At 42.5% G+C, this 26,921-nt stretch overlaps 1 protein-coding gene across 1 annotated transcript; it reads right to left on the bottom strand.

The window, feature by feature from the left end:
- Positions 1-15,116: 15,116 nt before the first annotated feature.
- Positions 15,117-26,357, bottom strand: LOC122037599 (DNA polymerase-like). Its single transcript, XM_042597127.1, has 2 exons — positions 26,253-26,357; positions 15,117-17,619 (listed from the first exon to the last, which is right to left on the bottom strand). The coding sequence occupies exons 1-2, from the start codon at positions 26,355-26,357 to the stop codon at positions 15,253-15,255; spliced, it is 2,472 nt and encodes an 823-aa protein (XP_042453061.1). The 3' UTR covers positions 15,117-15,252.
- Positions 26,358-26,921: the final 564 nt, after the last annotated feature.

The raw sequence follows: 26,921 nt of genomic DNA, 5'->3' as shown, positions 1-26,921 counted from the left end.
GTAACCTATTGAGTTTGAATAACCTATTGAGTTAAGCTGAAAAGAAGTAACCTATTGAGTTAAGCTGAAAAGAAAGGGTAGTAGATTCGAGGATTGAAGGTTGACGTTGATGACCGAAGATCTGTCGATGTCGATTGGCTTAATTCCGCTTCAAAGGGTTGTCGATGTGAGGTCGATTGATAGATTTCCTTTCCTGTATTGAAGGTTGACCTTGAGTTCGACGAAAGATCCTTTGAGCCTTGCGTTTGGGGATGTCGATTTAGAGTATTGATCTGGGGATGTCGATTTAGAGATTGACGGTTGTGTTAATGTTTTGAGGTTTCGTTTATCTTCTATTTCTTATTTCACCTTCAGGCTTCCCCCTTCCTTTATCCTTAAGGACTGAGCTTCGGGGTTACCACCCGGCAACCCCGACCTCGTCATCTAGAGATTTCTTTCCGCACATATGCCAGGTAAAAGAAAAGCAAGAAAACACATGCGACAGCAGCAAAGAAAGACATCTGCCAGCAACGGAAGAGGAGTGAACGACATCTGCCCTCGAGTCCGGAAAGAAAGACATCTGACCGGCATGGGGCGAACGAAAGATGCACATACGACAGCAGCAAATCGAGTACAGACAGCGAACGAGGAGTGAATCGAAGACCAGAGGAAGGAATGGAGGAGGAGTCAACTGCAGAGGAGTCAATCGAAGGTATCGAAAGGGCACCAGAGGAGTCAATGACAGCTATCGAATTGAATGGCAGACCAGAGGATCTTTCGTAGTTTTGAATTCAGGGGTCGTTGAAGATGGATTTCGTTCAGTCGATTGAGAGATTTAATTGCGTATAGAAAGATCTATTTCAGTCCTCAAACGTATTCCTGGATTGGGGAGTGCAGGGCAGGATAGCGGGATGTAGATTGGCTTAATGAAGCTGAAAAGGGTCTTTGACCTTTCAGTTCGTCGATTGAAAGTAGAGCAACAGCATTTATGGGGATTCCAGTAGAGGGGAAAACAGGATAGCTTGAATTTGAGTTGAGTGCAGGATTCAGGGATTGGGGATTGAGTTGATGACCGAAGATCAGTGGTTGGAGAGAGAAGGATTGGAAGTTGATGTGAGTTGGCGTCGATTGATAGATTGAATTGATTTGAGTTGAGTACCCTCAATTGAATGGTACTGCCTTTGGGATGTCGATTTAGAGATTTGATCTGGGGATTGAGGTGAGTGCTGAATTCATTGATTTGAGTTTAGGGTTGGAGTTGAGTAGAGGAATTGCCTTTTGGCATGTGTCGATTTAGAGTATGTTTTCTTTTTCGTTTCTCTTCTATTGTAGTATGGGTGTTCCATCTTTGCCCTTCCTTTATCTCTAGGACTGAACTTCGCGGTTGTCGACTAGCCAACCACTCGCTTGTCATCTATAGATTTCTTTCCGCACATATGCGTGGTAAAAGAAAAGCCAGAAACAGATGCGACAGCAAATCCAGTACAGAACGACAGCAACGGAAGAAACAGAACGAGTGACGACAGCAACTGCAGAGGAGTGCACGGGCAGGCAGCAGGTATCGAATTGAATGGAATGGAATGGAAGAAAGGGAAACCGAACGACAGATCCAACGTATCGAGAGAAAGGACAGGAAAGAGAGTACTGACTTCGAGTACGGAAAGAGAACGACAGGAAAGACAGAACGAGAAATGCAAGGGCAAGGTGCAGGACGGAAAGATGCAGACCAGAGGATCGTCGAGTAGTTTTGAATCATGATGGCATGGGGTGAAAGGGTGCTTCAATTGAGTGGGACAACAGAGAGGGGTCAAAGGGGAATTGAAAAGAGAACGATACGATAGAAGTAGTTGAAGAGAGAAGTAGTAGAGCAGACGAGAGGAGCGGTAGGACAACAGAACTGGGGTTGAGGTCTTAGGGGAGGTGATCTCGATACGAAAATGGGATCGATAGCTCAGTCGATTCGTACACTCTTTCGAGAGGAAGAGGGGAAGACAGAACGAGAGGACAGGTTCGAGAGGGGCAGACCGATCCTGCAATTGACTTCTACAGTAGAGAGGGGTATGGAGAGAGGCATTTCAGTAGAGTAAATGGGAAGACCGATCCTTGAAGATCGAGTATTAGAGTAGAGAGTATCGTAAATGGGAAGACCGATCCTTGAAGATCAGACCGATCCTTGAAGATCGAGTATTGGCAGACCGATCCTGGAAGATCGAGTATTAGAGTAGAGAGGCTTTCAGACCTCGCTTCGGGGAGTAGAGAGGGATTCCTCCATTGGGGATGAGTAGTTAGAACTGAAATTAATCTTAAGGGACGTCTTCACTAATTCTATCATTGAGTCCTAGAGTCATTCAACAGGGGTTGGGGAGTTGGGGTTGAGCCTTTAAAGAGCTACTTACCTTTCCTTGAGGGTTGCTTCAATTCAGACCCTCTTGGGATTGAATTGATAGGACTATTTAGGTATTTAAAACATATAAATACGGGGCGAGAGATAGGGATTATAGGAAAACCTTCATCTACACATAACACCTAGGCAGATCCACCGTCAGTACAGTATGGAGCAGAATGCAAGTAGAGAAGGGATTCGAGTTCAATTGAAAAAAAAAGAGTATGGCTTTGAGCTTGAAGGGAGTTCATACTAGTATAGAGGAAAGGATTCCTCATGAAATGGGATTATCCATCAAGTGAGTATAGAACGAGAAGAATAGAAGTCACTCATATTGAGTTCGGTATGCTTCAAGACGAAGAGAAGTAACTTACCATTCAAGAGAGGGGGTTCATTTACCTTAGAGGGAAAGCATTCAGAGTTGAGGAACCTCTTACGATTCAACAGGGGAAGAGGGGAAAAGAGTTAGAGAAAAGGCATTTGACTACAGTAGATAAGTATCTAAGGAGAAAAGGCATTTGACTACAGTAGATAAGTATCTAAGGAGGGGTTGAAAAGAAAGAAAGAAAGAGTAGAGAAAGATATGGGAATTCATCCGGGAAGTCATTGAATTTGCTATTGTTTCAATTGATGTGATAGCAGTGGAGAGGCGTCAACCTTGAAGATAGAGGGAGGACTGGGGTAAACCTTGAAGATAGAGAGAGGACAGCAGAAGGGCTGAAGGCCATTTCAGTCAGTATTCCTCTTCAATTCAGTTCTACAGGTGTGAACCTTAGATTGAATTCAAAGGATTCCTAAAATTCACTTACAGAGAGAAGGGGGTTGAAGGGTATTCATAGGATAGGATTGGCATAGGAGTTGAGTGAAGGGATAGATGTTGATTGTAGTATTGCTTCAACTCAGTTGAAAGGGTAGAGATAGGATATGGGTTCAAAACAGTATTTTCAGGAATTGAGCTTAGGAGTTGGGGTTCAAAACAGTATTTCAGGTAGAGAATTGAATGATGGCATGGCGCTTCGGCCTTTAGGGTAGAGAAAGAGAGCTAAATGACAGGTACAGAAACCGAACAAAGACAGATGCCAGGTAGAGAATTGAATGATGGGGCTTCGGCCTTTAGGGTTGGGGATGACCGACCTGATGGATGGCTTTGATCCTCGAGGAGGGATGGGTTTGCGTATGGCCTTTCAGGTTGTGCATGACCGGATAGATGGCTTAGTTTGATCCTCGAGGAGGGATGCTTGGGCCTTTCGAGTTGCGGCTTGAGCCTTTGGTGTCTGTGGTATACCCTGAAGGGTGAGTTTAGAATGAAAGGATTGATGGTTCGGGTTTAGCCTTGGGTTTCGGGATTCCTGGTTGTTCAGTCGATTGCAGTGGTTGAGTCACCTCTTGAGGAGGGTCAACCTTGAATTCAGTACCCCATATTGTAAGTATAGATTGAGTACCCTCTTAAGCTTGAATTGCCTAACCTCTTTTCTGCAGTTGAGTCCACTCTTGAGTATTGTAGAGTCACCCTTGATCATTGAGTATAGAAAGATCCGCTGGGAAGTAATTATATTGGGGTATTCAGAAAGATCCACGGATCTGGGAAGTGAGGGTGAGTTCATGGGATTCCAGGATTACAGGATTTGAGTAATGGGTTTATGGATGGGGGATAGCAGGTTGAGTAACCAACCTCTTTGGCAGTAGATTTAGGATTGCTGGTTGGGGTTTAGCCTCTTTCTCAGTAACTTATAACTCACTGGAATTGAGTTCAGTATTCTATTTGGGTATTCCTGTAGGGGGGATTGACGTATTTAGGATTGCCAGAGGGGTTCGCTTTTGGTATTCAATGATTTAGGATAGATAGATTGAATTAAGTTCAGTCGTCGCAGAATGAAGCTTAAAAGGGTTGAATCCCTACTCTCATTCCCACTCATCATAGACACATTATTATGTCTAGAAATGAACGGGCTGATTACTTGGTTAAGTTATACCTTTCTTGGTTTTCTATTAATAGGATAGTTAAATTAGCTAAACCTGTTAATAGTCAAACTTTAAAGTCTATAACTGATCGCCCTTTCTATATTCCTAGTATAGATTCTGTGTTACATAGATTTCAACATCTATTTCCAGTTCTATACAGGTTGTATATTCCTGATCTGGTTTCTCGCGAACTTGTCATGGGTATGACATGGACTCCTACTTGGAAGTCCGTACCTAATGACAATAAAGGACTCTTAGCTAATAGGGGAATGAAGGGTAAGGATACTATCTTTACTTGTCTAAAGTATGAGATAGCCTCCGTTGGAGTCGAAGTAGTACATGCAAGACAAAGAGATAGTGATCCTATCCGAATTCTCCATTATACTTCTATGTTTTCACGACAAACGTTAAAACCGTTTGAACCGGAGTACAATAGACAGGTTTTGGAGTTGGGTTGGAGGGCAGTCAAGTATGACTCTCTCTGGCTCTCAGACCCTTCGGTTGGAGAACCTTTATGGTGTTCGCCAGGAAGGCTTGCGGCTGTTCTGTCTGGTGGTGGAAAACGTCGAATCTTTATAATTGGTAACTTTATAAAGCAAAGACTATTCCGCCCCATTCATGATTGGTCTATGGAGATCTTAAGATCTTTGCCATGTGATGGTACTTTTAATCAGTCTAAGCCTATTGAAAGGCTGGTTAGGGCTAAAGCATCAAAGGTTTATTCCTTTGATCTAAGTAGTGCAACTGACAGATATCCAATGAGGGCTTTGTTCTATTTGATTTGGTCAATCTTTGGATCAATCCCAGCCGCTGCTATAGTGAGACACCTAGCAGAGGGGGCCATTCTAATTAAGCCTCCTTATACTTGGCGTAAACGTTACATCAAGTTTAACACTGGGCAACCACTTGGTTATTACGGCTGTTGGTCATTGTTCAGTTTATCTCACCATTGTATGGTGTGGATGGCTGCTGCTAATGTAGATGGTCGATATAGACAAAAACCCTTTACTGATTATGCATTGCTGGGTGATGATATTGTTATCATCAATCCTGCTGTTGCAAAAGAGTATAAGAGAATTATGGTTAAACTTGGTGTGTCTATTTCAGAAGGAAAGTCTTTAGTTTCTTCGAATGGATCATTCGAGTTCGCTAAGCAGTTTTGGGTTAAACGGGGACAAGTAAACTTATCTCCCGTGTCAGCTCCGGCTGTTCTGGCGGCTAGATCGTTTATAGGCCTTACTCAACTCGGCCTGAAGTATAAAGTTTCAAAGAATGTTATACTAAGGTTGAATGGTGTAGGGTTTAGAACTCGTTCTAGATTATCATCTTGGACACTCTTAAGTAGAAAGACTAAGCGACTATTGACCATAGTCGACAAATCTTTAAACTTTAATCAGTTGCCTTTACAATTTTGGTTTGGTAGGGGAAACCCTATAAATCCATATTATAAAGGTATCATTATCGCTGATGCTCTCAGAAAGTACAAGTTTAAGGACTTAGTTACTGTTCCTGAAGAGTATTGGAAAGATGATGAAAGGCAATATAATACTGTGGAATCTACTCTATACCGTTCTTGGATAGAGGATTGGTTAAAGTGGGTTAAATGGTATTGTGAAGGTCTATATTTGGATAAGGATTTAGATTATTATTTTGATCCTCCTCTTATCTCAACTACCTGGAAACGTACTTGTAAAGATTTGAATCTGATTAAGTATGGTTTCCTTTGGATTTGTTGGGATAAGGGTGATTCTTTCTATTCTAATCTATATTCTTCTTACCCTTTCATCCTTCCAGAGTCCTTGCCTTCAAGAGTAATTAACTTGAGGTGTTCGGTACTTTGTGGTTGTAGGGTTTGCATTCCATCAGTTATCATATATATCTAATGTTCAATTAAAAGGGTTTCAGTTGATGACCTTTGAGCATGTCGATTGAGAGTGCTTTCGTTTCCTTAGTGTCTTGAGTAACCTCTTTTCTTGAGTATACAAAGAGATCTGTAGGGCATTTCTCAGTCGTAGATAGGGCATTTCTCAGTCGTAGATTGATAGATTGAATTGAGTTCAGTCCTAGATGTGAAAGCAGAATTAAGCTTCAAAGGAAAGCGTTGGAGTTTCGTTCAGTAGGCGATGTGAGTGATTGTATTGATCCGGAGTTTAGTATTCTATTTGCCATGTCTCGAGGTGAGTGAGTGATTGTATTTCCTTCTCTTGAAGATTGATCCTTCCGTGATAGATTGAATTGAGTCTTGAAGATTGATCCTTCCGTGATAGATTGAATTGAGTCTTGAAGATTGATCCTTCCGTGATAGATTGAATTGAGTATAGAGAAAAGGGTCTTTGGCAGTGACTTCTATTGAATTGAATTGAATTAAGGAATTGATGTTCCAGTACTATTGAATTGAATTAAGGAATTGATGTTCCAGTATTTGGGTATTTCTATTGTATTTCTTTGGGTTGTCGATTGTTAATGTTTTTTCGTTTCCTTACCTTCTCTTTAAGTAGGGGGTGTTCCATCCTCGCATCGGGGTTACCGACTAGGCACCCAATCGACTATCGTCTCTATACCACCTATTGTAATACCCTCTCGCTTACGCTCGAGCTGCTTTCAGCTCCTCGCTCAAACAACCGTCCTTGAGCTGGAGAATGAACTTCGGGCGACTAGGCAACCCCTCTTTCATCTAGATCTTTAAATCTCCGGACATATGCGTGGTAAAAGAAAGTACAAAAACAAAGCAAAATGCCACCCGGAAAGAAACCCAACTAAGACATCTGCCAGCAACTGAAGACCAGAGGAGTCAATGACAGGTACAGAGCGAAATGACAGCTGCAAAGAAACAAAGAAACACAGATGACAGCAGCAAAGAAAGATGCCAGGAAAGAGAGCTAAATCCCAGGTACAGAAACCCAACAAAGACAGATGACAGCAACTGAAGACCAGAAGAGTCAATCCCAAGCCCGATGCCCGAAACGAAAAAAAAACAAAAATAAAAAACAATTTATATTATATTGAAAATACTGCTGATGGGTTTTGGTCTAGGGCTACTCTAGTAGAGTTTATGGCACAAATATTTTACATCAGCAGTATTTTACCCATCAGCAGTATTTTGTTGGCAGCAGTATTTTAATTCAAACAGTATTTTCTTTCTCTAAATAAAGAATCTTGAAGCAAGAGGTCTAATATCTAAATGGCACGCATACCATAGTCGTCAATGGTGTACCATTGACTCTTTCCATTTACTCTTTCCTAACTTTAAAACGAGCATATTCTTATCGTCTGCAATCGTACTAATATTAATGGTCGATCCCACCAGATTACAGTATAGTAGTTCATGGCATTCAAAACTACGAAAGATCGTACATTGCATTCGGCCCTTTAGGTCGAGCTATCTTTCTCGACGTCAGCGGATTACAGTATTGCTAACATGGCTATTCAAAACTACTACTGATCTTACCCTTCCCTTCGTCTTTCTTTTCAGCTCTTCGCCCCTTTTTTAAAGTAAGATATTTCAGTCGTGAATGGCATTCAAAACGTAGAAAGATTTCATGACTCGACTTTTTTACACTTTTCTACTTACTAATTTGACTCGACTTTTTGAAAGTTGAATATAAGGTAGTCGTGAATTCAAGGGGCCTGGCGCTCGACCGTCAGGGCCGAGTGATAATATAAGGATAGGCTCGATTTCAAGTTAGGGGCGAAGAGCTGAACGAAAGGGAAGGGTCAGATCTTTAATAGTTTGACTCGACTTTATAAAAGTTTCATATAATTTCTCGACTTTTCTAAAGAAAGAGATTTTGAACATAAGATAGTTGAACTAAAAGTTTCATATAAGTTTTTACAGTAATTGCTAAAATGGTATTTCATTCAAAACGTATACTGATCTAACCTTCTCAGTCGAATATATGCCTATCGGAAAGACCCTCATGGTCGAGCCATCTAAAGAAGCCCTTAGCAGTCGACGGTGATACCCTCTCGCATACTTTAAAACGAGCCTATCCTTACTGTACCCAAACGAGCGATCGTTCTTTATATTCTTAGTCGGCGCATATGGTCGAGGTGTCTCAGGTATAATCTCTCCCTCATTCTCTAATCTAATTTAGTGAGAGAGATAGGAAGGAATGGGATACCGACGTCTCGAGCGGATACGCGAGAGTGTATGTTATAGCTCGACTGAGTAAGGATAGGTACGAGCATGGTGACGTGAGAGTCTTTTTTTTTGTTTGGCCGTATGGCTCGAAATAAAGTTAGGTTAGGGTGGAGTGAATTGCCATCGGATAGTCTCCACGTCAGTATAGTATAGTCTAGTTCGTCCCTTTGGGTCAATTTAGAGTCAGCTGCAGTCGTTCATGGCAATTCAAAACGTAGGAAAGATCTATCCAAGCAGATTACAGTAATATAGTGAATGGATTCAAAACGTATACTGATCTAACCCTATGGTATTTCGAGCCCATCTTACGATGCCCTGTAATTTACGACTATATCATATTTGGCCATTCACTCTACCCATGGGCAGTAATATTAAGTGCACTCGTCCGTTCCTTTATTGTCACACGTCGCTCTCGCTCGTCCCTTCCTTTATTGTCACACGTCGCTCTCGCTCGTCCCTTCCTTTATTGTCACACGTCGCTCTCGCTCGTCCCTTCCTCTTATTCACACGTCGCTTCGCTCGTCCCTCTACTTTTGAACTTTGACCACTCCACCACATGCCCTCTCCTAGTATTTTCTCTCTCGTCTACGTCTCCCCGTCTACACGTCTCCCCCTTCTTTCTCTGTGGTCCCTTATTTTTTCCATTCTTCTTTCTTTCTTTCGGACTCTATCCTTGGATAATGCCCTGATCAATAGTGGCTGTGCTTTTTTTTCTTTCTTCTATTAGTTCTTTCCTCTGTAAGGTAAATAGCAAGGCATCATTCTTAGCGTAATAGTATAGCTATTTGTCTGACGATCAATTAAGGATGTTCGATGAATTATATACAAGTTTGAGTAGTCTTTTGCGGTCCAATGATGCCTAGGACAACAATTCTGATTTCTGCATTTAAACTTTGTCGCATATATAACTTCTTTCTTTTTTGCCTTCCTTTCCTTAATGATGAAAAGGGTAGTTACTTGTACTAGCTTTTCTCTTTTTTTTTTTTAGGTATGTACCTGCTTGTAGCAGCTTTCTTTTTAATTAAATGAGGTATGTACCAGGACTGTTCTTAAACAACTATTTTCTGTATGCGCTCCAAGCCGAACTGAGCGTTTTTTGTGTTGAATTGCATTGCTCCATTCTCTCTACCCTTCAATTCATTACAGTTGCTTCTGTGCGATAGCGACGTGAACTTCACCCGTAGTGGATAAGGATGGAAAGCCTGAGGCTAGGGTATAGGCGCTTCTATCTGTATGGGGTGATTTGTCAAGCTTCTCTATCTTGGATGGAAGAGCTCGCAACTACAACATACGATGCCCTATTTGAAAGGGTCTACCCTGCCCTGAAGAGCGATCTAGTCATTTATGAAGATTGATCGAGAGATAGTCTGTATCGGCATAGTAAGAGATTTATATGTCGTTCCTGATGATCCTGATCGAGTCTATTTTGCAGTAGCGCTCTTGCCCCGTCGTTTGGTAAGCATTTGAGTTTGAATTGCCTATCCTCCCTACTTTCCAGCGAATGATGCGATCGCTACAGGTATTAAAATGAATGATGTAAACATTCTTTCCAAAGATATCGACCCTAGGAAAGGAATAAGATCGTGTTTTTGTGAGCATGGATCGAGTCTAGTGAAAAAGGCACGATCGTAAGGCAAGGGAGGTATGGCTCGTTTTAAAGTAATGGATATGGCATCAGTAAGGATGGGCTCGATCGCATGCTAGAGGTAGGATATGTACATGTAGTTAAGGGATCTACCGTCTGGGGTAAAGGAGTGTAAATGTAATAAGTCAGTAGTCGTAAATTACAGGTTTGAGTTCATGTGGCAATGCCATTCACGACAGCAGCTCTGTTGCCCCGTCGGATAATCGTAAATGGAAGGGTCAGGCCCCAAAGGCCATTTAGTACTATCTGACTGGGCCTCCTTCCATGTTCTAGTATAGGATGGGTTCTCTCCTTCCATGTTAGACTCTCCGATGATGGATACTACGTGGAAGCTCTGTGTAAAGGGCGGAGCAAAGAGTGAGAAGTTAGGGCAGTCGATGAGCAAAGATCAAAGTGACTCGAAGCCCCCGCCCTTGCCGAGCTGTCCTCGCCTGCACAAGCTGATTAGCTCCCTAATTATCTTATTGTGCCAGCTGGCCTGGGAAAGGGGGTATGGTTAGATTATATGGAGGGGGAGAGCTACCGTCCGTCCGATGAAGCTCCGCGTCATTATCATTCGCAGCTAATTTATGGTCAAGTGAATGGAAGGTACGAGCGTTAGCGACGTGGAGGGATCTACCTAACTGGAGTATGTTAGAGCGATAGCAAGGTTGAGAATGACTGGCCGTCGTATAGTCGTAAAAGGAATGGTAATAAGTATATTCATATTTTTTGTGCTAAAAGAGTGATTTTTTGGCCTTTTGGTCTATCCCTCCCTAGTCTATTCCTTGCTCTAAATAAGTCATTTCTTTCCTCTAAGCTAACGTCGCGATAATGTGCTCTTCTCTCTCCCTAACTTTCTTTCTAGCCTTACGGCCCTTCCATTCACGACAGCAGCTGTTTTGAGATAGAACTTTTCTTTACATATAGCAGTGATGAATGGGACGGATACAGGGAAGCTTGAGCTTATGTATTGGAGCATAGGTGGGAGTTCAGACAACATCTGGACCAGCCACTATGGTTGTTCACTTACGTCTTTCCCTCTCAAGCGCTGAGAAGAGAGGTTCCATGTCCTATCCGGTGGGGATGGTTCTTCTCTATATATTAAGCAACTTACTATAGTGAGTGTATTGAACAAACGGGTGGCAACTTGCCCGATAATAAAAGAAGCCCGAGTGAAATAGTTGTGACTATGGATTTGCTAGATAAGTTCCGAGTTGACGAGAAAGAAAACGAATCTGTCCCAAAGAGAAAACCCCAGTTGTAGTAGACGAAGATGGTCACCTAGGATAGGCAGAATGAACCTTATAAAAGAAAGTAGCCGGCAGAGACGCTACGGGAGAACCGCCTAGGATGGCAGACTCGATCATCCCTTTCTTCAGTATGGGTTTGTCTTTTGAATCGGTCAAGGGTTCTGAGAGTAGATGTGCTTTAGCCAAAGTGGGTACCTTCTCCAATAAAGCGTGGAGGACTAGCTAGGGTGTGGGCACCTGATCAACTCTTTGAGACCAGGCAAGACTTTACGTCCGATATATATGTTGGATGCTTTTGTTTTCTTTTGTTTTCTATCTGATAGAAGAGAAAAGAAAAGCAGATACGTGATGCTTAACACATGCAAGTCGCACTGCACTCTCTACAGGTCACCCGCTAAAAAAGAATCAAAGAATCAAAGCATAAAATAAGAGCGATAGCGAGAGCGAGAGCGAGGCAGTTGAAGCAAGAAAGAAAGAATTGGAAAATATTCGACTGGAGTAGAAATTACATAAGCATAAGTAAGTAGTCGTAATTGGAAAAGTGAGAAAATATTCGACTGGGCACCAGCTTTTTCATGTCATTTGTGCGCTTCTCTAAAGATGATATTGTCGGAAATGACTGGAGTCGAAATTACATAAGAAAGATGATATTGTCGGAAATGACTGGAGTCGAAATTACACCATTCACACCATCAGCAGTATTTTGTAGTCGTAATTGGAAAAGATTCGAAGTAGGAACGAGTGATAACGACGTCTCGAAAGAAAGTTAGGGGCGAAGAGCTGAACGTAAGGGAAGAGGCGAAGAGCTGAACGTAAGGGAAGAGGCGAAGAGCTGAACGTAAGGGAAGAGGCGAAGAGCTGAACGTAAGGGAAGAGGCGAAGAGCTGAACGTAAGGGAAGAGGCGAAGAGCTGAACAAAAGTTTAATCCTTTGAACTTTTAAGTTGGGAAGGCTATTCTATAGGTGAGACGATAGTCGCCTAAAAAACCATCAGCAGTATCGGGTTTTACAACTTTTTTTCCGGTCGAGCCATCGTCAGATGCCCTGTAATTTATAGCTAGCTGGTTTCATTTCCTTTCGCCTTCGCCCATGGACTCATGCAAGTGTTCAGCGGGGATTGACTTACATTTCTTTCCCCTAAAGGTGGGCATTATATTGAGGTACTCCCCTTCGGATAGGCAATTGAGAGAGATGCGGGCGATAGCGATAGACACTGGAACGGAAATAGCCGGGCACCGTTTAAAGGTAGGGGCAGCGACCTTATCTAGAAGAAATGTAACCTTAAGACCGGTCCTTTTATCGAGCCTAATGCAACCACATATCCATAGTCTCCGTAATCTCTATAGTATCCGGAATCTCTATAGTTTCCATAGTCTCCTCGCTGACACGAGAACCCCAGACACACCTAATCATAGGCATGATATATAGACCCGATTTCTCTCATTACTGATTAATTCTACTTTCCGGTCTTTCCCATTGTGGGTGCCCTTCTATATTGATGTATAGTTTACCCTGCCAAGGTCTAAGAACTCGTCCTCCCCGGTTTCCTGTGTGAACTTTAGCAGTCAATCCCCATGCAGGAAGCACGCTGTCCCACTTTCAAATTTTGGTAAATTTTGGGACTGTTCTCTTATCCGTAAATCCCAGGATAGCGGTATTTAGGCACCTGACCCAAAAGCAACTTAATCCAGATTTCTTTATAGTCGATAGCACCAATAAGTCAATATGTTCTAAATACAACTCCATAAGTCTCAAATATAGTAAGCCTCTTGTGGTTTTAACGAGATCCAATTTCTTTAACGGATCATCACCTACCAGAAGCTCATGTACAAAGTAGTGATCTACCAATAATACTATAGCCATATTACGTAGCAACTCATTAACTTTAAGCATCAGTTTCTCCCTGTTCATACAAGCCGTACTAGGTGAAAAGAGAAAAAGCTTTATAGAATCCAGTGTGACCGAAGCTTTATTAGATACTAGGCTATCAAGAAAAGCAAACCTTATATAATTAGGATGGAATGCCATTAGATCAGGTAATTTGTCTCCATTATCGTTCTCCTTTAAAGGGATATTGTGCTTCTTCATGTAGAGGAGGTGTGCCAACGACGATTGAACCAATGGTTCCATGATAGGATCATATAGCACATCACTTCCTATATCACCAAAACCATGGTTTCTGAAAGAAGTCATTCGATCCTTAAAAGACTGAATATCTACACTAGAAATCAATGGATAATCCTTAGCATTCAACTTGTAGTTATGATCTAAAATAACAAAAAAGAAATCAAAAGTCTCCATTGGCAAATTTCGGTGACAGCTAGTAACGTTTCATTTCCTAAAACAGAATAAGTTGCACTAAGCTAAGAGACATAAACCTATCTTAGCCCTTCCTATCAGAGAGGGGGTAGGACCCACTTTAAAGGTAGGAGCTGAGATATTTCTACTCGTGCATTTCGGATTGAGGGATTGAACACCTTCATGATGATCAATGACAAGTACCTCCGAAAACTAGCACCTGATTTCCCCGATATTCCTTTGTCTTCCTTAACCCTCACCCTGATATTTATATATGATATATTTCCATTTCTTTCTTGTACCTCTTTATTTGATCCCTAAAGATTGTATTTGCGTGAGTAGGCTTCAATTCAAGACCCCGATCGTATGTGTAGAGGCGTATTTCGACCATAAGGGCATCTGACGATGGCTCGCTTTACCGTAATTTCGGGTAAGATCAGTATGCTTTGGTAGGCATTGAACTTTGGGTTCATTTACGACCTGTGGATGAATTTCTTAAGCAAATCTTTAACTGATCCATTTGTGGTAAGAAACCGCTAGTCCATTGTATTATATACTTTCATTTTTTTGTATCTTTATATTATTTATATTTCGAGATGGAACTATTATGGAAGTGCATTTCTGGAAGTGCATTTCTGGAATTGAATTTCTGGAATTGAATTTGTAGAGGCATTTGTAGAGGCTTTAGACCCCGGTTCAAGAGCTGGTTAGCTGATAACCGCCGTAGATGGAGCAGGCCCAGACAACCTTTAAAGATAAGTGTTCCCATCCTAACCGAGAACTCAGCCAACTGAACTTGTACTGGACCCGAGACCCTTCTGTTAGGTGCATTTGAACTTGTACTGGACCCGAGACCTTTCTCTTATGGTGCATTTTCCTACTAATGAATCTCACTTCTCCTCCCTACTTATTGAATTAGTTAGGGTAGATCTTCGCTTTGATAGTTGAGCCTTCGCCCATGGACTCATGCAAGTGTTCAGCGGGGAGAGGATAAGAGAAAGAGATGTGGGCAAGAGTGAATGGCCATCAGCAGTATTTGAAGTTGTAAAACCCGTATTTTTCGCATCAAGTTCATTTTCCCTCATGACTTCCCACTGGGCGAGAGGTGCACCTAAGCCACCTACCCACTCATCAGGTGTTCAGCTGACTTGCACGACCCCTAACTAATTCAAGTAGTAGGGATGAGAAGCAAAGAAAATACTGTGTTTGAATTAAAAGACTGCTGATGGGGGAAGATTTTGCTTTGTTGAAGCAAAAATGGTTCAGCAGCGAACTTCAGTTAAGAAAAGAGATTTGAGTTTGAATTTTTAAAAACAAATTCTTTGATTTGAAAATACTGCTGATGTTGATGAAGATAGCAAAAGTGCTCTTTCCTGTAAAGTATCTTCTAGAACTGTTCTAAATTGCGGAATATAATAACTCTTGCTTATTTGCTTGAATCTGAGTTTGAAGGACGAAAAGGCACTGCCCAAGAGTGCTTCGCCTTGAGTGGGGCTGCGGCCCCCGCGAAAGCCGGTCTCCAGTTGCTGTAAGATCTTCATCCTGAATTCAAGCTGAAACGCAGACAAAAGAAAGAATGAGTTCGGGGAAGAAGCGTGAAAGACAGAGAAATTTACGGGGCAGATAACGTTAAAAGTCTCGGTATTTTGATGCGATATTTAAAACTCAATATTAAAGATTTAGTAACATCTTCAATCTCTAACAAAGAACTCTTAGGTGCTAAGAAGATGCCTTTTTTAACTTTGTTTTCTAGTTTGAACTTACCCAATTCACTGGAAGAGATTAAATCCTCAGGAAGAGGACTGCTAAGAACAACTGAGTCTGTATCTGTATAGTAACAGTCAGGTTTGGAAATGAAAGGGTACATTTCAATACGAGCACAAGCAGTTATAGCTGCTGACATTTGAACAGCCAAGTTCCTTGGAGGGACCCATTCTTCGTCGCTAACACAGCTACTATTGCTAATGTAATTAACTATATAGTGAGAATCGGTAAGCTTTTCTCCTGATTGAAAATTATCCTGACTCAACAATTCTTGATATCGTTCTTCATTGCAGACTTCAGTTACTGTACTCTCAGGATTCATGCCGAATCTTCCGTAGAGCGAATTCATACAGTTCTTATAGATATAAGACATTGCTTCAGAACCCGCTTTCTTGGCTTCTTTTCTGCTCTCATAGAGGTTGGTGATAAAGCCTTCGAAAGGACTGCTTGTCTTCTCAAACATATAGCCCCTGAGAGGTACTATTTTGTAACTTAACTCACGGGCATACTTCAACTCTTCGCTATAATAAACAGCTATGAAATGACCTGTGGGAAAGATTAATGTATTAATCTCTGGTTCCCTATAAGGCAAGAAAGGACGGTTTATATCTTTAGGACAGACAACATAAGCCTCAATAAATCCATACAAGGTATCCAATTCAACCTTCTCCAAGTTCTTCCTCCATACAGGTTCCCCACAAGGCATAGGATATTTTTTCATAACATAAGGATAGAGGGAATTTATGTCATAGAAGAATAAATTCTCACCATAAGGCTTATAAACATCTGAATGACCTCCATAGTAGCCACGCCTTATAAAGGCATCTTGATTTCGATTAAGAAGATAGATAGGATATTTTTTCTCATCTAAATAGTTAGAACGATAGATTAGAAGCGAAAGCGATGACAATGTCATGATATTTTCGATATCAATATTATACTTAGAAAGACACATTTCTTGAGCCTTCAACATAACACCCCCTAAGAGTACGACATCTTGTCGAAGATATGTAATATATTCCTCACGAAGATCCTGAAGATTTGAAACTTTCACATCATCATGGGCTATAGATCCTTTGGTACCTAATGAAGGGAAAAATGTCTTAGCCAATGCATTTAAAGAGCCTGGGAGCAATGTTAACGAATCGCGGAAACGGAAGATCATCTTTTTGCCCTTAAACACTTTCAACTCGTAAAGTTTATGATTCCTCATAAGGGGGGTTAACGTGTATCCCTTGTGATGACATACGAGGTGCTTAAGCAAGAAAATCCCATCGAATTGAGAAAGATTGTGGAAGTATACAGTACGAAGACGTGGTTTTCTCTTCACAGCCAATTCTAAATCAGATATAAAATAATATATAATTTTCATACTACGTACCTCTATATTATCAAAGGCATAGATGTGATCCTCACTATAAAAGATATTCACAGAAGAGGGCACGATAGAAGAAAGATCCATAGAAGGATAAACCTCCAAGTAACCTACAGCATAAGGGGTATGAACATTATTAACTAGTACTGTCTCGATATCGGCTACAATGAATGGTCGAGGGTTACATTTGACTCTTTTACGTTTGAGAGAGGTAATAACTTTGGGAACGCGACTCTTTTTACGAAGAAAAGATTGGACTTCGGGAAGCTCATCACTTCCTATGCCATGAGACATAACATTCATAATATCAGTAATCATATCCAGAGAGCTTTTCTTACCAGGAAGCACGAATTCAGGAAGGGTTTCTTTGTGTTTGTAATACACACGAATGAACACACGCTTAATCACTGCACTCTGATAGCGCTCAGCGTAATCTCTCACTAATTGAGAAACCTTCTCATAGACACTTCTTTTGGTAATAAAAGAGGTATTATCATACAAAGGAATAGCTTTACCTAAACTAAAAGAAACATCATAGGATAAAGGTAATTGCATCTCATATCCAATAGTAAACTTCACATAGTCGGCATCAAGAGGGTACACATACTGCTCTAACAATTGAATGAAGCCAAGGGTTAGAACGTCACAATCTATTGCTAGAGGGTAGGGTTCCTTGAAATTGATTGAAACATAGAAAGATCCAGAATAGAGTTGTTTACATATAATAGAGTCGATATCACTTTGTAAACGATACCAAACGTAATAATCAAAATTAGGAGCAGAAGAGGCAGATTGATTAAAATCACGTCTTTTAGAACTATAATAACGACGAAACACTAACTGAGAACCATGAAAGATAGACGATTCAAAGCATAAACCAGATACATGAAATGATCTTCCTTTAGAACAGATACTAGACCTAAAAGACCCAATATAGGACCGTTGAGCCTGTATACTAGAACTAAAAGACCCGCGTCTTAATTGTTTGTTAGGAGCACAGTTCTAGCTCGTTTTATGGCTGTTGTAGTGGTCGTAATTGTTTGTTAGGAGCAGTTCTAGCTCGTTTTATTAAGATAAGGTTCAAAATGGTCCTGGCGGCTTCGGCAACGGGGGTTTAGGAAGGAAATGGAATTTCTTATTTCCAACAACTGAGCGCACCTTTAGCTCAACCTTGACTTAGCCATATGCACCCATCGGCACCCACATCTGTGGTTCTAGCTCGATTTTCTGGCCTCTGAGCTGGTTTTCTGTTCGGACATCACCCTCAAGTTTATGCCTTCCCCATCACAAAAATACGCTGATGGGAAAAAGAAACTAATTCAACCCCTAAACTCATACTGTTTGGGAATAGAAAGAGGTAGGAAATGGTGAGAAGCTAAGCCAGCCTCTCAATTATGTATTAATAAAGAAAAGAACCCCCCGATAGCTCAGTTGAAATGCCCCAATAAAAGCTGACCTCGCTTGAATCAAACATCAGCAGTATTTTCTCGTGAATGGCTATGAAAAACGACTCTGAATCTGCCCGTGGGAAGTACTCGACCAGCAGGAGCGGGAGAGGAAGCAGACAAAGAAGGATAGAGAAAGAATAAAGAGAAATATAGTATCAAAATATAAAAGTGATCTTTTGCTTGAAATTGAATCTTTCCTGTAAAGTATCAAACCTGTAAAGTATCAAAATCAAAAAGTGATCTTTTAAACAAAAGAAATTGTATCAAAATATAAAAGTGAGATTTAGCTTTCGTATCTTTTATTCGACGTTTTTCTCTAGTAGGAGCGGGACCCAATGAGCTGGGCACTATAGGTCACTATGCTTAGTGCATGACCTGCCCGAGCCGCGCTTTGAACAAGAAAAATTGGAATAAATGGTCGAAAATGCTGAATGAAAGCTGAAACGAAGACTGGAGTCGAGTACGTTCATATTGAGTCTCACATTGCCCCAGTTGACAGAAGCAGTATTTTGCGTTCTAGGCTATTCAAAACTACGAAAGATCTACCATATCAGTCGTGAATGGCGAACTTCATATTGAGTCTCACATTGCCCCAAAGGCAACCCCATCAGCAGTATTTTCTCGAGATTACTTAGGGTGGGGCTATGAAAAACGACTACTGATCTACCAACTGAGCTATCCCGACTATTTCCCATGCGGAATCAATATAAATTCGATTTTCACTTCGCCAATCGACTATCGTCTCACCTTATCCACGATAATCCTTCCCTTCGTCTTTCTTCTCAGCTCTTCGCCAGTCGACTATCGTCTCACCTTATATGATAATCCTTCCCTTCGTTCAGCTCTTCGCCAGTCGACTATCGTCTCACCTTATATTCTAATACTTCCCTTCGTTCAGCTCTTCGCCAGTCGACTATCGTCTCACCTTATATTCTAATACTTCCCTTCGTTCAGCTCTTCGCCCCTTCTCTCTAGAGCCTTTTTCCTTAACTCTTCCGCTCCGTTCCACTCCTGAGTCTTTCTTCTCCAGTAGCAGCTGTCTTTGGGTAGTAGAGTCCTCGTCTGCTTATTCGCTAGCCTCTCTTGCTTTGCGTTGGAGGGGTGGTTTAGTTTCTTCAAAAAGAAGGATACCTGCCTTCTAGGAAGAATTTCCAGTACTGTGGATTTCCAACTTTGAAATGTTGTTACTTTACGGGCTTTCTTCCTTCAATCAAGACCTTCTGAAAACTCAAGTTTGAAACCTTGCGGAAGTGAGCTCTTTTGAGTGGGGAGGAATAGTGCGGGAAGGGAGCGAGACCAAGCCGAGCCACTAGGAGAGTCAGTCCTTCCCACGTGTCAAGTTGAATAAATTCATGCAGCCTCAACAAAAGAGATCAACCTGCTTTATTTTAGGCCGCTGGCGGCGCAGAACGAACTAATCCGCGACCAGCAAGTTTTCCGAAAGCGAACTGAATGGAAACTTTCAAAAAATCTTGACTATAGTGGGAATAATACAGGTGGGAGCAAGCGGAGCGAGAGCAAAGCAAGCCCTAGCGGTGGGTTGTCTTCTCGGTCCCATTTCATCAATTATTTGCCCTTTTAGAATCTTCATGTTCTCGAAAGTGGAGTGAACTATCTTTTCGAGCCGCAAACGGGATTCACAATCGCGTCAGTGCGATGGTTCGTTCGAGCGAGTGGATAGGCAGCGCTCAATTACGTTATTTTCGAAATTTGATCTTTTTTGAGTAAGTAGTCGACTTAGACTAGGATATTGGATGGAAGTAGAGTAGTGACGAGACCCGCATGCTCTTTTGATGCCTTCCTATCCTCTTCACGACAGATGGGATTCCATATACTAAGCTCCCCTCTAGGAGGTCAATAGGAGCCCTCTGTGAAACCCGGGTCTAAGTAGAATAGAGAGGAAGAATCAAACTCTTATCTTATAGGGTAGCTACGAGATCCGGTCCCCTACCTGCTGTTTCAATGAGATGAGATGGAGATGACTTCCTTTCGATAGGTGCCAAGTAGCTCCCATAAGCTATTAGAGTAGCTCCTCTATCTAAGGATATACTACCGCTCCGTGGGCCTCCTTTGGTTGAGCTTTTCCGCTCTGACCCCTCTGGTATGGTCGAAAAGAAGACGTGCTCTTGATCACAAGGCTTTTTCTGCGAATAGAAGTTCAAGGTGGAGAATTTGATATCTAATGGCTGCTTTTAGACCCCTTTTTTTCTATTATGTAGTAAACGAGTCTTACCACTCAGCTCTTCCACCTTGCTTTCCTGATTCCGATTAGATAGTGGATGAAAGCTTCTGTGATCCCCGATTCCATTACCGTCTTCTCTAGTGGGACTTCGTCTCACTCAGAAGGGATAGATCGAATCTAAGGCTTTCAGCCCTCAACTTGCTCTTTTGGTTGCTTCTTTAATGACATCAAGATCAAGCTTTGATTTGCCCTTGCTTTCTTTGATGATTTCAGGGCAATTCAAGTATCTGTATACTCTATCGCATACGTACTGGGGCATGAACCTCTCCCTACCCCAATGAAGTGGTCGAGTGGAATTGAATTCCGCCCCCGGCTAGCCTAGATAGTGGTCCCTTTGATCGCTAATCCAGTCTCTACTGGTCTGGCTACTAAAGAAAGAGTGTAGATAGTGGCGTTTTGCTCCATTCCCTAGACGGTGAAGCTGCTCCGCTCCTGTGGCTGTCCTTCATAGTCAATCAATTCAGCCGACTGACCTCAAGAAAGAATGTTCGAAAAAACACAGGGTATGGTATACTTCTTCCCCAACTCTCCCTCTTGGGCAAAAAGCGTTCGTTCTCTCCTTACTCTAATAAGCAAGTGAACTACCCTCTTCTATCAGTCCCATATGTAGGATCAAAGAAGTCAACTCCTTCGCCACCAAAGAGAAGTTATGGGCTTGCCTTGATTTTTTGTTGTGCTTTCTTTCGCTTTTCACACTGAGAAGCCTTGCTATTGCCTTTCCTGGAGTTCCTGTAAGCACCCACCGACGTTTGATTCCTGGGTGAGATCTCTAGTTCCTTCGCCCCAAAAGTTCAAAGAATTAAACTTTTGTTCAGCTCTTCGCCCCTACCCTAGAGTTTGACCATTTCCGCTTCCTTCTATTGAGAGAATGCCAAGCTACCTCTGCTTATCAACTACTCCCAAACCTCTTCTTAGAGCTAGCCTCAACCCTAGGAATAGCAAAGATCTTCTACCTTTTCGCCTACTGCCTTCAAGTAGTGCCTGTAATATCAATTTCTAGTTCAATAGCATAATCCTATCCTGCTAGTCCTACCAATTACCTGGATCGAAAAAGAATGCCCTTTGCACCTTATTGGTTGACTTATTCCTAGCTGCTCTATTCCTTCCACCCACTGCTACCCTCTCTACTGCTTCCCTTGCGTCCTGGCTTAGTACCATGGTCCTTGCTTTCACTCATATTAGAGCTGGTAAACAAACCTCTGCCTTCATAGACTCATTCCTTTGACCCGATCGTTTAAAGCCTTTGGCACGCTTCCCCTTAGTTTAGTTGAGTCGAGCTCAATGAATTTGCTCTTATACCTTGTATTGAATGACTAGCTGCTAAACGCCCTACTTCGAGTACTGGATTGACTTTCTACACCTATTGCTTGAGCTAGCACCCTTATATATCTTCCAGAGCGAGCTCCTGCCTTCCTTGAGGTTTGAGTTGCAAGAGTCGCTTTCCTTTCAATTGCTTCTGCCTTTGATGGAGTTGCAGTCCTTGGGGTTTGATAAGTTGGAGTTTCAGTTTGATTCTAGCCAAAGCCCAACCTTCTTTCTTTGATATTCTAGCTCATGGGCAAAAAAGCCCTATGATCCTCTCGATTCGAGTTATATACCCATTTCCCCTCCTAACATGGCTTACTACCAATGAAAGGCACTTTTCTTCTGTTTAAGAGAATTCCTATACCCTTTCCCTTCAAATTAACCTATACCGCCTACTAACCATCTGGTAAACCGAAGGAGATTCTGCTTCCTTCCAAGCCCACTACGTAGAGAGTCAAAATGCCTTATTCTGACTATCTATTCAAAGTATATTCTCAATCGGCGAAGTCTCGCTGTATTGAAAGCGGTAGACTAGTACTTTTATCCAGTGAAGCACGAGAGCCCCCCCTTCTCAGGCATTCACTAGTTGGCTAAACGAAAGCCAAAGAAGTCGGGTATCTCCTTCAGGCGGAATGTAATGAATCCACTGTATAATATAGTAAGCCCATCTCTGGATTCTGTCTTTCAATGAAAGATTTGAATATATCAATCTCATCGATCGAATCACTTTTTAGTGAAAGATCTAGTCAAGGATTGCATCAACCAGATGTTGAGAATGTGGAAAGAAATTAGTTAAACAGCTAGTCCTCTTCCCTTCCCAAAGGGAGCCATATGGAGACCGTGGCTGGTCAACCACTAGGCTATTTGTGCTCATAGCCTCTCTTCGCACTTACCCACCATATATATTTATGGCGGTGTGCAGAACAGGTGAGAAGTTTACTAAATACACGGTTCTTGGCGACGATGTTGTCATAGCCGACCAGGAAGTAGCAAGGGTGTATGAACAATCCTTGGATCAATTTTCTTTTCTAAAATCCGACCCATACCACCTAATCCCGAGAAAGGGAAAGGCTTAGTTGAGTGAAGAGTGCTCGAGGCCAATATTTCGTGCCAGTGCAAGTGCTTGGGTTATTTACTATCAAAATAAGGTGTACGATCAGAGGGAGAATTTTCACTGCAAACTCTTCTCGGTCTCTACGATTGTGACTTAAACAAGTGACCTCTTTTCTTTCATCTGTGAGATAATGTCTCTAATTCACTCTCGGATCTAACTCTCTTTCTTTTTCTTTCGGGCGCCCGTGGGAAGAGACTTTAGTCATTGATATCCATATTCAAAATAGGTATTCCCACAAAACAAAAGCGCTAGACCCCAGGTCCTTTACTTTAATCAACGAAGGCAGCCGCTCCAGCAGCTTTAGTACTTAGTTAACGCCCCAGCCCAACTCCCGCGATGAGAAGGGCTGCTAGGGAATAGAACAAGCTAAGAAGTCCTTACTAAACTACCAGTGCAGGTAAGGAAGTTAATGGGCAATCCTCGCCCCATCCCACTGCCAAAGAGAAGACAGCAACAATCTAGCTACTAGGATAGGAACGGACGAGAGTTTTCTCATCCTTTGTTCTCTATCGTCCATCTTTACCTCTCCTACTCCACTACTTCCCTCCTTCAAAGCGTGATTAATGCGCCTCTCTCTTGAAAAAAGAGCATTTTCGAGTTGAGCCTTAGCACGTGAACCCATAGGAAGAGGGCCTTTCTTCTTTTCAAACTGGAAAGACAACCATTTTTTTAGTTGGAAAAGGAGTGAAATCCAGTATGGGTTTGGAAACCGCTGGCCGCTGCTATTCACCAACTACCGGGGAACCCCTCTTTAGTTTTTGGCCGGGGGCAAAGAAGGAGGCCATTGTGAAGGTCCCCAGAGAGGGGCGTAGGATTAGAGGGTGTCACCAAGAAATCCTCTAGAATAAAGGAATTTCAACTTTCGGATGCAATAGTTTATTCTTATTTCAAAGATATCAGAGTCGTAACGCTAGTTTCTTTATTGATCGGTTTCAGCGCTTGGTGGATCCTTGTTCCGGAGCAGCTACTAGAAGGTCATAAGAAGAGCCTTTGCTCACCACCTGACATAGCAAGGCTCGTTAAAGAGACCTTTATAGATCAGGTGTTTGTAACGAGCATCATGTCAGCAGCCCTTGCGACTTCGGGGAACCAATCAATAATCAGGTCAGAGAACACTTTTCTAAACTGGAAATGATCCCCTCAATTTCGCTCCTAGTAATAGAATGAAAGCCGCTTCCGTGTTAGTGGCTTCTGTAATCCTAAGTCTAGTACTCGCGGAATCGATATCGCAAAGCGGCATTCATCTAGTTTAATTTAGTTACAGAGTTTGATTCTCCTAAAAAGCCCAACACCCGCCTTTTTCAAGGATCCAGGAAAAGAAAACCACCACCGAGCTGGAAGACCACGAAACGGAAGCACGCTTGAGGCCAGATTCATAGGGTCTTGCTTTGAGGAAGACCCGCATACCATTCCTTCGGAATGGAGGGCACAGGGGAGGCGCCGCGCCATACCTTATTCAGATGAAAGAGATCCAAGGAGATCGGCCTTGGAGACATGCACAAATGGGAGCGACTTGAATTGGAGCTTGCAGACCGTAGTACCCTTGTCGGGAGGAGCAGCTCGCCATGTTGTTAATTCCTTATTCTGGGGAGGCCTACCATAGAGGTTACGTTTATGTTAGAAACCTGGGGTTGTCCACCGCTTTTCGCACCTGCCCGTCGGTAGTCATCTCGGTAGTAGTCATCATAGTGCCGATCTTTCTTCACCATCTTGGGATCATATTCCTCAGAAAGACGGTTTTTGGACTCTGACTGGCTTGCTCTGCACGCCCAGCTGCTCATGATGCTACCAAAGAGGGATGATCATTATCCCTCAGATGAGATCTCTCAGAGCGGCCTGTAAGAAGCGTTGATGTTGATCTGGTTGGCTATGGGAGTTCGAGCAATGGTACGTACAGGAGTTCAACTGTGAAGATAGACTAGCCAGCCACGAATGAGGCTTAGCCTTTTGTAAATCTTCCGAGGGCATATGTATTTTGTTCATGTTGTTTGGGAGTAAAAGCGTGAGACACTATATCTGTGTCTGGTAAGCTTACGAGTTCGACTGTGGGACGGGAAGAAGGTCAGAGGTCTCTGGTGGTACAAAGGTCATAATTGGTTTCCAATAAGAAGGGCTCTTTCAATTGGTTTCAAAGGGGTATCATGTCTCATATGTTCTTTCCCAAGAGGAAGGGGTCTTATTTCAATGGCTTTTTGCCCAAAGGGAAGGAGCGTGTTCATACCGTCGTATATTCAACCAAATAAGTTGAAGCGAGAACTGCAGAATCATACTTAGAAGTGTCGACTTACTCTAGTTGATTTGAAGCCCTGGGCTTGGAGCCGGATGAAGCTTAACACCCCAAGACAGAATTGGTCTTTTCGACTTTACTACAGGGGAAGAGCAGGAAAGAGGGACAGTAAGCTTGGGACAGGTGCAACCAGAAAGCCATCCGTTCCCGTGGTTTTAGTGACTAACGAATGTTTCGTCCCAATCCATATGCTTTGGTGGGGTGACGAACGAATAGGTTTCACAGCAGCTGCAGTCGCAACAGAGGAGCTCGTTGTGTTTGGGAATGCTGAGAGTGATCGAACGCAGGCAGAAGTTGTTGATCGGATGTGAAAAGCATCCACACTATCTTGCTACCATTAGTCGTGAATATGCAGGAGTATAAGCAGCTGCTTGAGAAGGCTCGCCATGAGTTCAACTGCCCTTCTTGATCCATTTATACTCTTTTTTGTCCTAAGGCTCATGTGGAACCCGAAGCTATAGGTCGCATTATGATTTGAAGTCAAGGGCTCCGAGTGAGGAAATAGTAGCGTGCAGGCAGAAAGCCAGAAGCGAGTAAGAGGCACACTCCTGGGGGCAGGGGAATCAGAAAGGGTTCTCGCTCAATCTGATCTTTATTCAGTGCCAAGACCTTTCTTTAAACTAAGAAAGAGTTGCTATTAGTGAAATTCGATCCATTCGATTTCCTTCTTAAGCTTCAGAACGAAGATGGTGAGCTCACGTGGGTAGCTCCCGTCTCCTCTAGCCCCCCTCGACAAGAAAGTGGGAAAAAGGGGAGTGAGTTCATAAACAGGACTCTTTCGAACCGCTTCCTGCTTCTTCGCTCGGTGACGGGGCAGTGATATCGTCGTATTCTTCCGGCTTGGATCAGTTGGATCCGGCTTGCACGCAAGCAAGGGTTGGCTAGACTGCTCGATTGGAGGATTGGCAACGCTTGTTGCGAACTACTGTTCTTCATTTGCCTTAGTTGTGTGTGGGGTCAACGGAGACACTTGCACTTACTGATCGGTAGTACTCACCTTGCTCCTCAATCCGTACTTCACTCACTGACTCATTCATCAGTAGTAGGAGCCGGGTATCAAGTTCGTGGCAGACTTACCTCTCCATCATTGAACTCTAAGATTTGGACGAGGTTGAGAGTCTTTCTCTCTGCGCCATTACAGCGTTCACCTCTGGTCTTTGAGTTCTGGTTGGCGGGAGGCATCCCGTTAAACCCTTACTTAAAAGGTCAGTTATGGCAAACCCAATGGGATAGAATTGCTTGCGAATTCTAGTTTTCAACTTCTTCCGTGACAACCCAGAAATGTCATGGTTCCTCATATATGCATTCCATCAAGTTAGTGCTAAATTTGACGATTTTTCTTTTCTTTGTCCGATCCAGTCCGTTCTGTCTTCTTTCCGACGGATCGGCCCTATTAGATTAGAGAAGGGCTTCCGATTCTGTATGACAACAGAACGAGCATTCGCTGGACGGCCAAACATTGAATGAAATGTTGGCATGGGGTTTCGGCAATTTCAATTCCATTTGTTGTCTTTTTCAATTGAAATTTCTCTTGTATACGCCGGTTGAAGCACACGTTGGAGCATCCAAACAAACCAGCAGAGGCGCTGCTGTGGCAGAGACAACAGCAAAAAAAAAGCACTAGTCTACGTTGATCACCTATCAGCAGGGGAAGCAGCATAGGTGGCAGAAACTAACTAGGGTTTAGGTACCAATTCGTTTACCTCTCCTTAGGTGTCGAGATCCTTTGGAATCTTGTCCCTACCT

The sequence above is a fragment of the Zingiber officinale genome, unplaced genomic scaffold (genome assembly GCF_018446385.1).
Source record: "Zingiber officinale cultivar Zhangliang unplaced genomic scaffold, Zo_v1.1 ctg68, whole genome shotgun sequence".
NCBI classification, from domain to species: Eukaryota; Viridiplantae; Streptophyta; class Magnoliopsida; order Zingiberales; family Zingiberaceae; genus Zingiber; species Zingiber officinale.
The sequence above is the reverse complement of the archived record's forward strand: the minus strand, read 5'-3'. Positions and strand labels throughout refer to the sequence as shown.